The sequence below is a fragment of the Pieris brassicae genome, chromosome 4, assembly GCF_905147105.1.
Source record: "Pieris brassicae chromosome 4, ilPieBrab1.1, whole genome shotgun sequence".
Taxonomy (NCBI): Eukaryota; Metazoa; Arthropoda; class Insecta; order Lepidoptera; family Pieridae; genus Pieris; species Pieris brassicae.
Genome location: NC_059668.1, coordinates 18,026,059 through 18,040,745, shown reverse-complemented (window position 1 = coordinate 18,040,745; position 14,687 = coordinate 18,026,059). Strand labels below are relative to the sequence as shown.

Here is a 14,687-nt window from a genome sequence, read left to right as displayed (position 1 = left end):
TACATAAAGTAATAAAACATTTAAAAAAGAAACGATAGAAAAGTGGTTCTCTTCTAGGTATTAAATAATTTATTACGACTTGTATTTTGATATAGAACCCAGCACGGGTTCTTCTGCCTGCCTGTCAAGGCATACAGTTGACTAAACAGTAATACTCATTAGTAATAATATCACAGTACAGCACTACTATTGCGATACACCTTTTTTTCATACATTTTTTGTCAAAATTTATTACTGGAGACTAAAACTATAACAAAGTTAGTAATTAGTATTTTTATTAGTAATCGTTTTTACCTACTGACCATTGCGAAACATCGTACTTTTGTTCTCATAATAATGTGTGCACTGCGTCTTCCGCATTTCAGGCTCCGCGTACGTGATATCTTCATAAACATTGGAAATGACTAATGTGTTAATCTAAAGTCTAAAACTCTCAAGTCAGTTTCAAAGTAATCGTGTAATTTGCTTATACGTCAACAAATTCTATAAAAATGACATGTCAATTGTATAGTAAAACCTTGCCGTACTGGCCATACTAGACTCTAGTAATACAAATGTATGTAAAACTGATTTTTTCAATCCTCTTCCTTTCATATTAGTTACTTAAACTTCATAAATTATGTAATTAAAGCATGAATGTTTATACGATATTTGGAGGAAGAATATCTTTAGTATACTATTAGGGTTTACAAAACTGCTAGGAATTTTTTTGATAGTTGCCCTCTTGTGGACATAAAACACAACTTTATAACATTTGTGTGCACATTGAAGTGTGTATTTCAAGACGTCACGATTTACAATCGTTGTAATAGGTGGCGCTTTTGCAAAGTCATAAAATAGCGGCGCTGTTCTAACATTATACAAAACTCTACTATGATGCGAAAATTGTTCATTTAAGTAATATTAATGAGACTATATAGTCTTTCAAGAAAGAAAGACATTGCGCCTGATATATTGACGTTGGTTTATTTTAGTGCACAAACTGCAGTGATGCCACCTTAGGCTTTCCCCTCAAATTAAGTGGGAAACCAGATGTCTATTAGGAGGTACAATTGTTTAAGGTGATTTTTAAGGAGTACTTTATTAAAAAGATTGTTTTCTTAAAAAAAATACGCCTGCACACCTCTGACCTCGCAAAATATAGTGTAGAAGTGTAGATCGCAGCATGAACCATTTTATTCAAATGTCTAAACCAAATCTTCATAGAATTTTGTGATACTTTCCCCCCGCCCCCTGTTTGATTTACTCAAACACAAAAAGTGTTAGTGCATTTTATAACTACGTTAAACTATTGTGTGGATGATTTAAATACATAAGTGAAATATTTGAATAACATGTGAAATTACGTGCAATTAAAAATGTAAAAATTAGTGCTCGAAAATGAGACTATATAAAGTTCTCGAAACCAGCCCAAAAAATCTTAAAAATTACAAATTTACTCTATGATCCACGATTTACTTTAGTACTAATTGGTTTAAGCGCAATCTAGTTGCAAATCATGTAAGATGTTGCAGCTTCATATTAAAAGATGACTTAACGTAATAGTGTTCATTAACATACAATTTAATATTACAATTAAATTACAATAATACATTAATTATTGTTAGACGGTTTATTATTATTATTTATTTCATATAACGTCATTCACTCGACCATGTGTATTAAATAAAGAATTGACTTGAATAAATTTCTATTGGTATATTTTATTCTTCAGTTTCCGACACACTTTTAGTTTTAAGGTATAATGTATTGGTATGTATACCAGCATATTTTTCAAGTAATATTTAATATAATTCACTCGACAATGTGTTTTAAATATATTATTATATATATCTTGATAGTTGCTTGGCTAGTTGTTGTTTTGTGTTACAAACAATAACTATTAATTTATGTTTATCACTGGCAACTCTCCCAAGTCAAGACTCAAGAGCGGGGCTGCCAGATGTACGATTTTCTGGCATAATTTTACTCTTACACGATCCGTAGACAAAAGATCGTACAGAAAAGGTACGATTTTTCTGTACCTGGTTACATTTCAAATTTATTTGGGAATTTACAAGAAACGAAGTACCAATATTACTGTGGCGCATGTGGGGTTCGAAATTTAGATTAAATATATTGCAGGCGCATCTAAACGTTTATTCGTTTATTCGCATTCGGTCACTGAACATGAACCGTGTATGTAGGTTTCATCTAAATAATCCATATCTAGCTTATCATCGGCTTCTCCATTCTTATGCATACGCTCCAAATACTTGAATCTGTGTATCTTTATGCCATTGCGCTCTATTAAAATAGTCCTTTTTTATTGGTACTTCACGAATTCGAATCCGATGTCTTACAAAGTAAGTCTGAAGACAAAAAAATATTGTTATTTTTAGATTACTATGTTTTTACAATATATTCAAACTGAAAGAAAATAACATTCATTTTTGTAACCTTAATGATTCACTTCCTAAACTGAAATTTTTGAAAAATTTCATGACAGCAAGTATTTCTTTTCGTACAGTGTAAAAGTCATTTATCTTGTTTCTGATCAATTCTAAATCAAAACTACCCAAGTTTATTTTTTTTGCCACCTTTCCTCTTTTTAAAAAGAGCTAAAGGTCCTCACTGATCATTCTTCTGTTCTTGCACCTTTCCTCTTTTTAAAAAGAGTGGCGGAAAGTTCATTGCCACTTCTTCTCTTCCGTTTTACGGCCTTGATTTGAGAACTGGCAATAAATTTATATTTATAAATTTGAAGCATTTAAAATGAAATATACAGATTTCATTTTTTTACGTTCATACAGTGCACATTACGTTACTTATATGAATAAATGATTTTTGACTTTTTTACCGGGCGTACTAAATACAACTCTGTTAGATCTGCCCTCAGCAACAATTCATGTTATGGTAGTATTCGAAACCCCTGAAATAAACGATAGTTCTACTACACATATATACACACGAAAAATGCAATAAACTAAAGTATCAAGACGTGTCATTCCTACTAACCAGTCAACGCTTGCACATGGCTCAATATCGATGATTGTGTTTGTTCTGCACCTTGTTCATCAAGTATTCTTTGCTAAAAATACAAAACAATATTTCTTGCTTGCGATCGAAGAGGTTTTTTCGACATTTTCACCACTTTTTAAAGGAAATTTGAAATCAAACCGAAAACAATTACTCGAAATTTCAATTGACAGATGACATTTTTGTTATTGCCATATGAAAATCTAAAAAAAAATTTTTGTCAGATCAGATCCTGGTAGAACCATAGACTTTACTGTACGATCATGCCTTTTTTTCATCTGGCAGCCCTGCTCAAGAGAGAGATATAATAAAGTGTGTTTGGTATCAGCTTGAGTCTTGACAATCATGGCGAGCACGTCGAGGTCTGTTTCTCTGTTTTCTTTATTTATTTTGTAATATATAATTTTAAATTGTCTAATAACACTGGTAATTGATTATATACAATGTAATGTTGTGTAAGTTTGATATAATATTTAAGGATTGTGAAGTTGTGTGTTGCGAAAGCGGGACGTGGTCTTTCGATGTTGAAACTAAGTTAGGACTTACTTGCTTTCCTTTGTGGTTTTAGAATCGAAGCGAATAAGGTGGTGTGTTATGCTCATCCAGATGCTCCGCTTATTGAGGATTATCGAGCGGGTGACATGATATGCTCTGAATGCGGTCTCGTTGTTGGTGACAGGTAAATAACGTGAAAAATGCTTTGAACAATTAATTTTTATAATTTTACCGCTAACACATTTTATACCATCAAGGTTCTACTCTGTAACATGTGTGACGAAGTGGTCTACTATTAATTTACATCGTATCATATCGTTTTTAGAGTCATAGATGTGGGTTCAGAATGGCGTACATTCAGCAATGAAAAATCAGGTGTTGATCCATCTCGTGTTGGTGGACCTGAAAATCCACTACTTTCTGGGGGTGATTTGTCTACTATAATTGGTCCTGGCCGGGGTGATGCTTCATTTGACAGTTTTGGAGTGTCAAAGTATCAAAACAGAAGGAACATTAGCAGTACTGACAGAGCATTGATAAATGCCTTTAGAGAAATAAATACCATGGCGGATCGGATAAACTTGCCAAAGACTATTGTTGATAGAGCAAACAATTTGTTTAAACAGGTAAGGAACTCAAAAATATTATAAATTATATATATATATGTTTCTATTGACTGTTTGGTTAAGTTATATTGCCAAATCTTACATATTTTTATGAAAATATTTAACAGGTTTAATATATTAATTTTTGAACAACATTGCTTTTGAACTTATAGTGGATAACAATTTCCTTATCTATTTTTTTTTATATTGACATCATATTTTCCAAGTAATTTTTATGCTGATAGTATCTCTGAGATGACAAAATTACACCAATATTTTTGTGTAACTTGCCGTTTATGCTGGTACAGAACAGAACTTTTTAAAAAATAGTTCATAAAATAAATGCTTCTTGCATATTATTTATGTACATGCTGATAAGTATGCAAATATACAGTATTTCTGTAGTAAAAGGTAACATTATTTACTACATTAGTAGTATTAAATAGTAAGTTATAGTATGGTGATTATGAATTTAGCAAATTGAGCAAGGTTTCATGTACAATATTATTAATCATAACAAACCTTTATTACCAAGTACCTTCAGCTAAGTTCTATTTCACTTATATTTAAATAATAATGGGTTTTTAGCATTGTATAATGAATTAATATAAATATTCCAGGTACATGACGGTAAAAACTTGAAAGGCAGAGCAAATGACGCAATAGCATCTGCTTGCCTCTATATAGCATGTCGGCAAGAGGGTGTGCCCCGTACATTCAAGGAAATATGTGCAGTGAGCAAAATCAGCAAAAAAGAAATTGGGCGATGCTTCAAATTGATATTGAAGGCGCTAGAGACATCTGTGGATCTTATTACAACAGCTGATTTCATGTCTCGATTCTGTTCCAACCTTGGACTACCAAACTCTGTTCAACGAGCAGCCACACATATTGCAAGAAAAGCTGGGGAACTGGATATTGTGTCTGGAAGAAGTCCTATATCGGTGGCTGCTGCTGCAATTTATATGGCGTCACAGGTAAGGAACTCTATAATTATGAACCTATGTCAAATATATAAGTTATTCGGTCTGTAACTACTTATAAGGATCTAGAAGGATAGCCTAAGAAGGCATAAGCCTGAAAAGAGGAATGGATCCCAATTTTTCAAAAAGCATGAACAAGTTCTATCATTCTAGTTTATTATTAAACTGCTTATGTTCATGATATATAGGAATACATGTATACAAACATGATGGGTTTATTTACAATAATCTATTTGAAACATTACTGATAGGTATGGTAAAAACAGTGCAATTGCAATAATATGCTCATATTTTTGTTTCATTTGTTATGTTTTTTTGGAGATTTTACTTGGCTAGTATCTGGTCAACTGACACATTAATATTCTAATAAATCGAAGAAAAGAAATCCTTTTCCATAAAAGATAATAAAGAATCTATTAGTTTGTTGTACAATGTCATTTTTTCAGGCATCTGAGGACAAACGAAGCCAAAAAGAAATCGGCGACATAGCTGGTGTGGCAGACGTAACTATAAGACAGTCTTACAAGCTTATGTATCCTTACGCAAGTAAATTATTCCCAGATGACTTCAAATTTGCAACACCAATTGAATTCCTTCCGCAAATGTAATTTTTAAAAAGGTTTGTCGATGTCTGAAATTTATTTTGCATTTGTATAATTCGATTGCAATTTTAAAATGTACGTTTTTGTCTTTGGAGAATTCATGTGTGCATGCATGTGCGTAAACAACATGAAATGATGAATATACCATAGGGAATATAGAGACTTTGACAGGTGTCACATTTATGCACAGACTTCACAATAATCACTAATGGAGTAACATTGTTCCAGTATGTTTAATTCTCGTTAATTGTATTCGCTTTGCGTTAAGGTTTACATAACTTGTAGATAAAAGTAATTTTGTATCAGTCTTGGTGATTATTATTATATTTATTTTTTCTTTTTTGTATATGGAAAATGTGGCTAATATTATTTATTGTAAGAAAAATGTAAAATGCTTTTAAAAGTTGAAAGAACAAAATAAACATTTATGCAAATATAATTTAAAACTTGGAAAAAAATGTAATAAGTTTCAATCCCGTTGTATTATTATTTCAACACAGTTATTGAACAGGAATAATATTACTTTATACTTTATATCTTTAATTCTTTATCTGTAACTAAGTCAGGACAACTAAATGAACAAAATTTGAAAAATTTCCAGCATAGCTCCTAATTATGGCTTACTTAAGTATTTACAAAAGTTTTCAAGTTCTCTTCTATTCAAATGTCGACTTATCTACTCATTTACGTCGGCTATGAACTCTAATAAAATAAATTGAGTAATTTTTATTTAAAGTTCAATTTTTGGCATACTAAGTTTAATTTTGGGGTAAAACCTAGTATGTATCTGTTAAACTATAAATGGTGTTTCATCTAAATATTTTAAATATTTAATTAAGTCTCCAATTATGATGACTATGAAGTCGTAACACATGTAAGTATTACTCTTGTTGTACTAAGAATATTGTGAATTTATAAGATTATGCACAAGATATACATGATAAATTCTAATTTTATGTTAACTTCTCCTGAAATTTTACCAAATACCTTAATATGTCCTTGAATGTTTTCTTATCTCATCTTATTCTTTTTGACAAATGTGTTAAATAAAACAATGTCTTGTGTATAAATTAATTATTGTTATATTAGTTATTATTTGTAAATTAATTAAGGAATATAAATAAACGTTTACTGAATGTATTGTTTATTTTATTTATATACTTACTAAAAGTAGATATAAAAAAATGTATTATTAATAAATGTTTCATAATTAATGTTCGAATTAAATCCATAGATGCAAATTTAAAAAACAAAATTAAAATTATAGTTGACTTCGTAAATTAGTCGTTTGGATAGAGCAATTATTATTCAATCTACAAATACTCAGCTATGTCACATAAAATAGCTTATTATAAAACGAGGATTAATTTTACCGTGTCTGTAACCATGGTTACCAGTTTTTACAGAAAAAACGTAATATTTACCAACGCACATTCAATCAACCCATAAGGCCGAGTATGGAGCAAGGGATCAATAAATTATTATGCATCAACCGTTCTTGATTGTGTTTAAATTTAGAATCTTAATGTTTTGCGGCATTTTTGATAACATTTCATTTCGATACGTGATTATTTTATTAAGAACGTTTACATCGTAGTAATAATAACCGTGTTTCGTGACATCGATTGTGGACGATAATCGGCTTTTATAAAGCGACGTTTTCAAATTAAATAGACTAAAAAGAAGCCGTATTTATAGACGACAAAGCAACATTTTTATTAAATTGAGATACTTGACATTTTAGTCAAGTCTTGTTGTTGTCAATGTTTGTTTCTTGGTTAATGCGATAATTAGTGTAATTAAACCAAAGAACATTCTTTCCGAGTCTAATGTAAATCAGATTTTAATATTGTTATTTAAGGTTTTTATATCTAATAACTTTTAAGTATAAAAAATGACTGACATCGATTTTTTTATTCCATGTATAGGTGACTGTTATTGGAAACAGCACTTTGTTGTGTGTGAAATATCTGATGTCGGTAATAGTTTCACTGAGTAACCGTCCTATATATACGTTTTCATATACCTAACTTACAAAGTTAGGTATATGAAAATATATCGGGAAATAGAAAGAAAAATATACCTGCTTCCAAATGCGTATGTGACTTTACATAAATTACTAAAAAAATTGACTAATGGAACTTATTTTACTATTGAAAAGTTACTATTTCAAAATAATATAGAATCAATCCAAGGCCAGCCAATTATTTAGAATTATTTGTTAGTTCCACGCAATACTAAAGTCGTTATAAAGGTAACGTAACACGTGAGGTTATTCGTTGCGAATGTGACAATACTGTTAATTAGGTGATCCCTATAGGGTAGGATATTTGACGCAAATTTGGGCATCGAATTTAGGGTCAAACATTTAGATTACAACGCCAGTGTAACGGTAAAACCTATAAAAATTCTCTACTTTGTTAATGCTAAATGGTCTCTTCATACATACTTCATACATACATAACCCGTAATAGACCTTGTCTCTCCACCTCACATTTCTTTACCTGTGCTGCCTGCCGTGCAAAGGAGCATCAAACACACGACCTTCGGTTGAGAATCTCATGATCTGCTCTAATAATCCAGATTCCGCTGATGATCAGTCCAGATTGTAAAAATAAAATCCGATATTTAAGAATATTAATAAATTTAAAAGGTAACACACCTCAAATTATATTAATACGTGTGAACAAAATAAATATTCAAATGTATATTTTAACATTTTTATCAACTAAGAACATACAATTACCTATATACTTGCTTGTACGAGGAATATACACTTCACTTAATATATTTTATAAATTGTTTATTTTATTTCTGAGAACTGAAAAGCTTCAATAAGCACGATCAATGTGCTACGGATTTTCCAAATGCTACACGCTACGAAAATATTTTTCATATTCGCATTTAAAATGTTTAGTCCCGCGCGAACTCTTGAAACAGACGGGTGTGTTATCAACGCTCTGTTTCCGCGTTCGTTCGCGTTACGTAAATTGGATTTAGATGTCGATGAGTTAATTCGATATTGCTAATCCGCTTAATTTTTTTAGACTTGTGTGTCCTTGTGTTGAAAATGTCCGCGAAGGATGATATTTTGGAAAAATGTTGAAGACGTTTTATACGCGATGTTTGTTTTGTTTGCTGTGTATCGCTTTTTATTTTTACGGGACTGATGGGTTAATAGGTAAAAAATTAAACATATTATTTATTTATAAGATAATATATAAGTTTTAGGCCACACGAGTGCCAGGCCAGGTTATCTTGTAATGTCTCAAATATTAAGACTTCTGAAATGTAAATCAATGTTGTTACCCAATATTTTTTGGTTTCAAGTACCACTAACTCCATTTTCCTGCAATATATACGGTCTGAAAATGTTTTTCAAAAATATAAAATATTTAAGTTGTTGGACGCCTAATACTAGATAATGTTTACCTTTTTAGTACTCTGATATTGTTATATATAAAAATTCATAGATTTTTTAACACTCATTCATTGTTAATATTTAAGTTATGGAAATGAGTATAATTAAAAATTTAAGTAGCTGAAAAGTGTATATCAAATATTAAAGTGTTCATCCTTTAACATCAAATCTAATACGTTGCTGACATAAATTTGTGGAAATCAAACTCTGCAACTCCATCAGCAATTTAAGATAAAATACACTTTTAACCGATTACAATGTCTTCTTCACAATGTCTTCTTAACGCAATGCTACATTTCGTTTTATGATTTTAACTACAGTAAACACGTTTTTCTCTCATAAATGTGTTTGTAAAAAGTGTATTTTGCTACTGTAGTAGCATTAGACGTAAAACAATACTAGTAGTCAAACAATAATTTTATGCGTTTTGTGGTGGGAATGTTATTTCATATTTCTGTCCTCGGTGTATTTTGATCTCTCATTACACAATTATTTGTATTCTACTTGTACTTAAATGCTTGATGGCCGCACCTCAATGAGGCGTGGGCTATTTTACAAATAATTTTAAGGTTTTGCTTGGAGGGTGCATCTACTTTAAGTACTAAAACCTGAAAAATAACTTCGCAAATGTGATGACACCCAAGAGAAAAACTTATTTCACCAGGAAACTAACTCCGACATGTGGGCCATACGCTATGCAGTCAGCTCTCCAGACTAATTAGTCTCTGGATTTTTCAAATTGTATTTATATTTTAACTGATTTTCTACATTATATTTTTTTATCTCTATCGTTAAAGAAGTTTTGTTTAAATGGTTGGCTAAGCTTATAAGATTTACCCAATTTTTGGACACATATTATAAAAGTATCTTCGGACAGATGTTCGCTTAAACTAGAAGAAGTACTAGAAACTTTTTGTATTAAGTTGAAACGGAGAAACATTTTACTTACAAGTTTTATAATTAAAGATATCGAAAAGAATTTAAATTGTTTGTTAAATCAATTGTAACCTGTTGTAGTGGAATCTCGAAAAAACTGTTGTCAACGTACGAAATCAAACTAGAGCACTTTAAGACATTGGAGAATTAAAGAAAATTTATTGATATCGTTTGCGTTAAAATATTAAAGAATAATGTTGATATATGGAAACTTTTAACTAAATTTCGTGTGTGGTGGGTTCTAGATCCCATTTCCTCCTCCTTGGTATGGTATGGATGGTGGACTCATTTTCCGCACTTAGAATCATAATTGGTCCGTTGTGCGCTAAGTCCTGGCTAATTTAGCCAGCCTAGATCCTTCCAGAAGCACAGAAGTCTCCTGGACACTTCACAAGCTTCACGGAGCGATCTCACTGCTGCAAGAATTTCTGTAAGTTGTTTAGCCACATCCTCGCATTCCAGGACTACGTTCTTACTCGTTTCAGAAGACCGCGTTTTGGCTAAACCTCACCGAGATCGATTTTTTCCCTCTTCGTGTTTGTTGTGTTTGCCTATTAAGTCTTGTATTTTGTTTTTCTCACGTAACAATTTATCAATGTTCCGAGCGTTGGCAAGCTTTTGTAAATAAATAAATTGGTGAATTGGACACTAATATGTGTTGTTATGAACAACTCATGGTTTCAGCGAGCGACTCTCATGCCTGAGATTATAGGTTCGATCCCCGGCTGTGTACAACAATAGACTTTCTGTCTATGTGTGCATTCAACACTCGCTCGTACGGTGAAGTAAAACATTATGAGAATACCGGCATGCCTGAGACAAAATCAATGACGTGTGTCAGGTACAGAAGGCTGATTACTTATCTCTAAAAATAAATAATCACGATACAGAAATCTGTGGCCCAGATCTAGAAGGTAGTTCCACCGACCACAGACCCGTAAAAGCTCTGTAAGTAATTAATGACCTTCAAATAGAAATAGACCAAGCCTGCTAATTTGATGGACCCAAATGAAACTGCCTTCTATTAATTGTCACCGTTGATCCAGGTGTGTAATATCGTAAATAACTCAGACAATATACTTTTATTTTTGAAGTGAAATTTCTTTATCGGTGTGTTGGAAATTTTTTACCGTCACATTTTTCCGTTACGCGCCATCTTTTTCTTGTACCTACCACGGTTGATTCGAAGCCATTAATAACAAAAATATATTATAACGATGGCAATGATTGTAATAATTCTATTACAATTAATGAAATTCTGTAATAATCTTAGTAGTAATAAGGTAAAATGAAATAATTGTATGATTTGTATTCATAACTATGATAATAAAAGCCTTTAATTTAACTTCAACCAATTTCTGTAAAGTTGCATTTAGTAGATCAGTTTTAGAGATAAGGTCGTAAAGAAGTTTCACTTCTTACGTGTGTACACTAGTATACGCACATATTTTTTTATTACAGTGAACTTTTACTATTATATATATTTTTTAAGAAGTATAAAAGCGTGTGGCCACTTTTAAATTTTATATCTGGGATATTAATTAAGAATATAGTTTATAATCGAATTGTTCGCTTGTTATCGGACCAGCAGCGTTGGGTAACGTACGCTCAAATTACGTACAAAAAAGTTAAAACGTATGAAGCGTGTGACGTCGTAAATTTTGGGATGGTCTGTAGTCTTCTGATGTATCGGTCACATTAATATATTTAATTAATAATTTCCTTTATAGGCCAATCATGCAATAGGCGTCTGTGTACACTATTAAGTTATTTGTTGTATTATTATAGATTTATACGTAAAATTATATTTAAAAAGCTAAGTTATGACGGTTTACAAAGTATTATGTAATTTCTGCCTAAATTTTATTGCTCTATTTAGGATAAAGGATCGCGATAAGAAACTTTGTAATAGCGTTCAAAAGTATAATAAACAATGTGCGTTTATTGCATTCATAGACGATTTTTGTCAATTAAATTGATAATATAGGATTTCTAGATTAAAAGTGAAAATACATAGACGACAAATAGTGGTATTTATTGAAAGTTAAGTATAGAACAGACTGATTGCGCGTGATTAATTACGTGGTTAATTGGCTCAAGAATCGAACCTACGACCTCCACGCGCGGCGTAGTTAAAGCCATATGCGTTAAGCCAACATAAAATTTGCACTTACTTTTATCTACTATAATATTAAACAAGTAGAACTCCGATATTGTTTTCTATAAACTACATTTAAATTGGAAATAGAAAAAAGCATCTACGTGTAAAGATCTATATTTCCTCATATTATATCACAATAATAAATATAATTATTGTTTCTCTTCGTCTCTCTAGGATCATCAATTACTCTAATTTGATATTTTATTTCTATTAAAGTTATAAATGTATTTTGTTCCTAATAAATAAATACAAATACTTCAGCCGCAGGGTTGCAGTAATGCCACGCACTGTACAACAATAATAAAATATATAAATGTCGTTATAAAATATTTAACCATACATAATTTCTCTGTTAACTCACGTCCTGCTGACAAATGGTAACTATAATTTGTACCCTTTATAATTTCAAACAAAATCAATTTGCGAGTAAAGGACTCTTTTATATTGGGGTTTGTCAATGAACTAGGGTGAAATCTATTGTGTTTTTTTTATCTGTATCGATTAATTGCAATTCGACTATCCGTTGGCAATGCAGATTCAGATTTATAGTAGATTTATTTATTTTTTATTACGTAATTTAAGATATTTAGAATTTTTAGGTAATACAAAAAAGCATTTTTTACATCAAAACAAGAAAGAAATTGACGTTCTTCTCTAGGTGATTGTTTTTAATATGAGTCAGCGCATTGTAAGAAGTAAAATCACTTTATAAAGAAGCCTTGAAGCGAAGTAACAGGATTATCAACATGGTCTTTAAATTTATTCAATCATTATTTGATCTTCTATTGGTTTAATACAAATACCGCATAGTGCCAGGAATGCAAAAAGACCGATAACAATTTTTGTGCAAATGCAGTTTTAAAAAGTGCGAATGGAATCGCGCCAAGATTTTTCTTACGTAGTTATTGAACGAGACAACGTTTATTTTTATATAAAAGGTAAACAATTTGGATATTCGTTTTCAAAGAAATGTTTCATTTAAAATATTTAAATTATAAAAGTTGCTAAATAGATTTGTGCTAGTAAATCTAAATTTAGATGTTACAAAAGTAGATGCGTGAATAAATTTACTAATTTTTTTTTGTATTGGTTACTTCCAATAATAATTCATAATAATTTACGCTCCATAGTGCTAAAAGTATGGCGCAAAATCCGGCTTCAATTCGCGACATTAGTTTCGTTAAAAATGTAGCTTAGTCTTAGAAGTTCAAAATATTTATTTATTGTCAAGGAAAGGACAAGACATCTTTCAAAAATTGTTACAAAATTATAGAACATATTCTTATACTGACACAAAAAGATATTTTTTTTAGAGCGTATAATAATAATAGCGACAGCAAGGAACGACGACTAATATTTAAACATATAGTATTCAACATTTCTAAATACATTTTAACGGAGTTATCTGTTAGCATATAATAACATACATCACCTGATACCGCTCATTGTCACAACATTTGTACAAATTGAACTCTATTCTTGACTAAGCCATTAATCTTGACTGCAACCGGAAGATACGGATGACATGTATTGTAACATGCAATAACATTACAGAATAGGTATTACGTAGTTATTTGGGTATAAATAATTGCTAATTTAGTCTAAATTAATCTTCTTGTTATAGTGTCTGTGAACATTCGGTAAAGCAAGTCTACTTGGTTACCTGAATGGTTACGTTCGGGTTCATGTTCATCTAGGTCAAATATCCCTTGATCGTAAATTGTTTTTAAAGAGTAAAACTCTCATCCTAAACCTCAATGGTTATGTAAAGGCATTCGTTAAAACAATGTAATATACTGATTGAATTTTTTAGTTACGAATGTTTATCTACGGCTTTAAATCATGAATTTATGTATTTATTATAGTAGCTACCACAAAACAATTAAAATTTTAAGAAAAATACTTTTTGAACGGATTGAAGCTATGTATTATTATTAAAAACTTCTAATCGAAACGTCGAAAAAAAAATAGAATTACTATGTAAATAATTATAAGTTTTTAATAATAATACATAGCTTCAATCCGTTCAAAAAGTTTTTTTCTTAATGTGTAACAGCTATGTCAACAAAAGACAATACTAAATTCAAATTTTATTTCATGTGAGGAAAGTCATAAACAAAAATGTGTTTTAGCTTTCCGTCATGTTATACAAAAAGGTTTTCCTCCACATTATGTAGACGATATTGTACAGCCATTCCTATTCTATGGTTATTACTAAGTAATTTAGATTTAGATTCTAGTATGCATGGTAAGAAGTACGTTAGAGTGTAATTTGTCTGTTTGGGCTCCGCATGAAATTAAAAACAGTCTTATGTTGGAGTGCATACCGAATAATTTGTCTTAGGACAATATAATTTAGAAATAAATTAGAAACAAGACGGGACGGGACAGTTGGCTTACTATCTACTTAAAGTCTTGTTGGGGGCGGTAAGTGATTTCTTTGTACCTATGGGTATATGTATATAT

At 30.9% G+C, this 14,687-nt stretch overlaps 2 protein-coding genes across 4 annotated transcripts in view; both read left to right on the top strand.

Annotated features, from left to right (window-relative positions):
- Positions 1-3,296: 3,296 nt before the first annotated feature.
- LOC123708955 (transcription initiation factor IIB) lies at positions 3,297-6,084 on the top strand. 2 transcript variants are annotated; one of them, XM_045659994.1, is made up of 5 exons: positions 3,297-3,380; positions 3,587-3,697; positions 3,839-4,139; positions 4,739-5,095; positions 5,548-6,084. In XM_045659994.1, the coding sequence occupies exons 1-5, from the start codon at positions 3,364-3,366 to the stop codon at positions 5,707-5,709; spliced, it is 948 nt and encodes a 315-aa protein (XP_045515950.1). In that variant the 5' UTR covers positions 3,297-3,363; the 3' UTR covers positions 5,710-6,084. The 2 variants fall into 2 exon arrangements, with proteins under 2 accessions (XP_045515950.1, XP_045515951.1); XM_045659995.1 differs by lacking the exon at positions 3,297-3,380 and adding an exon at positions 3,384-3,473.
- Positions 6,085-8,639: 2,555 nt separating this feature from the next.
- Positions 8,640-14,687, top strand: part of LOC123708512 — a 67,769-nt gene continuing 61,721 nt past the window's right edge. For both annotated transcript variants that reach the window (XM_045659268.1, XM_045659269.1), the window contains exon 1: positions 8,640-8,884. In XM_045659268.1, the coding sequence (XP_045515224.1) occupies positions 8,803-8,884 (82 nt within the window). In that variant the 5' untranslated portion in view covers positions 8,640-8,802. The remainder of the gene's footprint in view (positions 8,885-14,687) is intronic.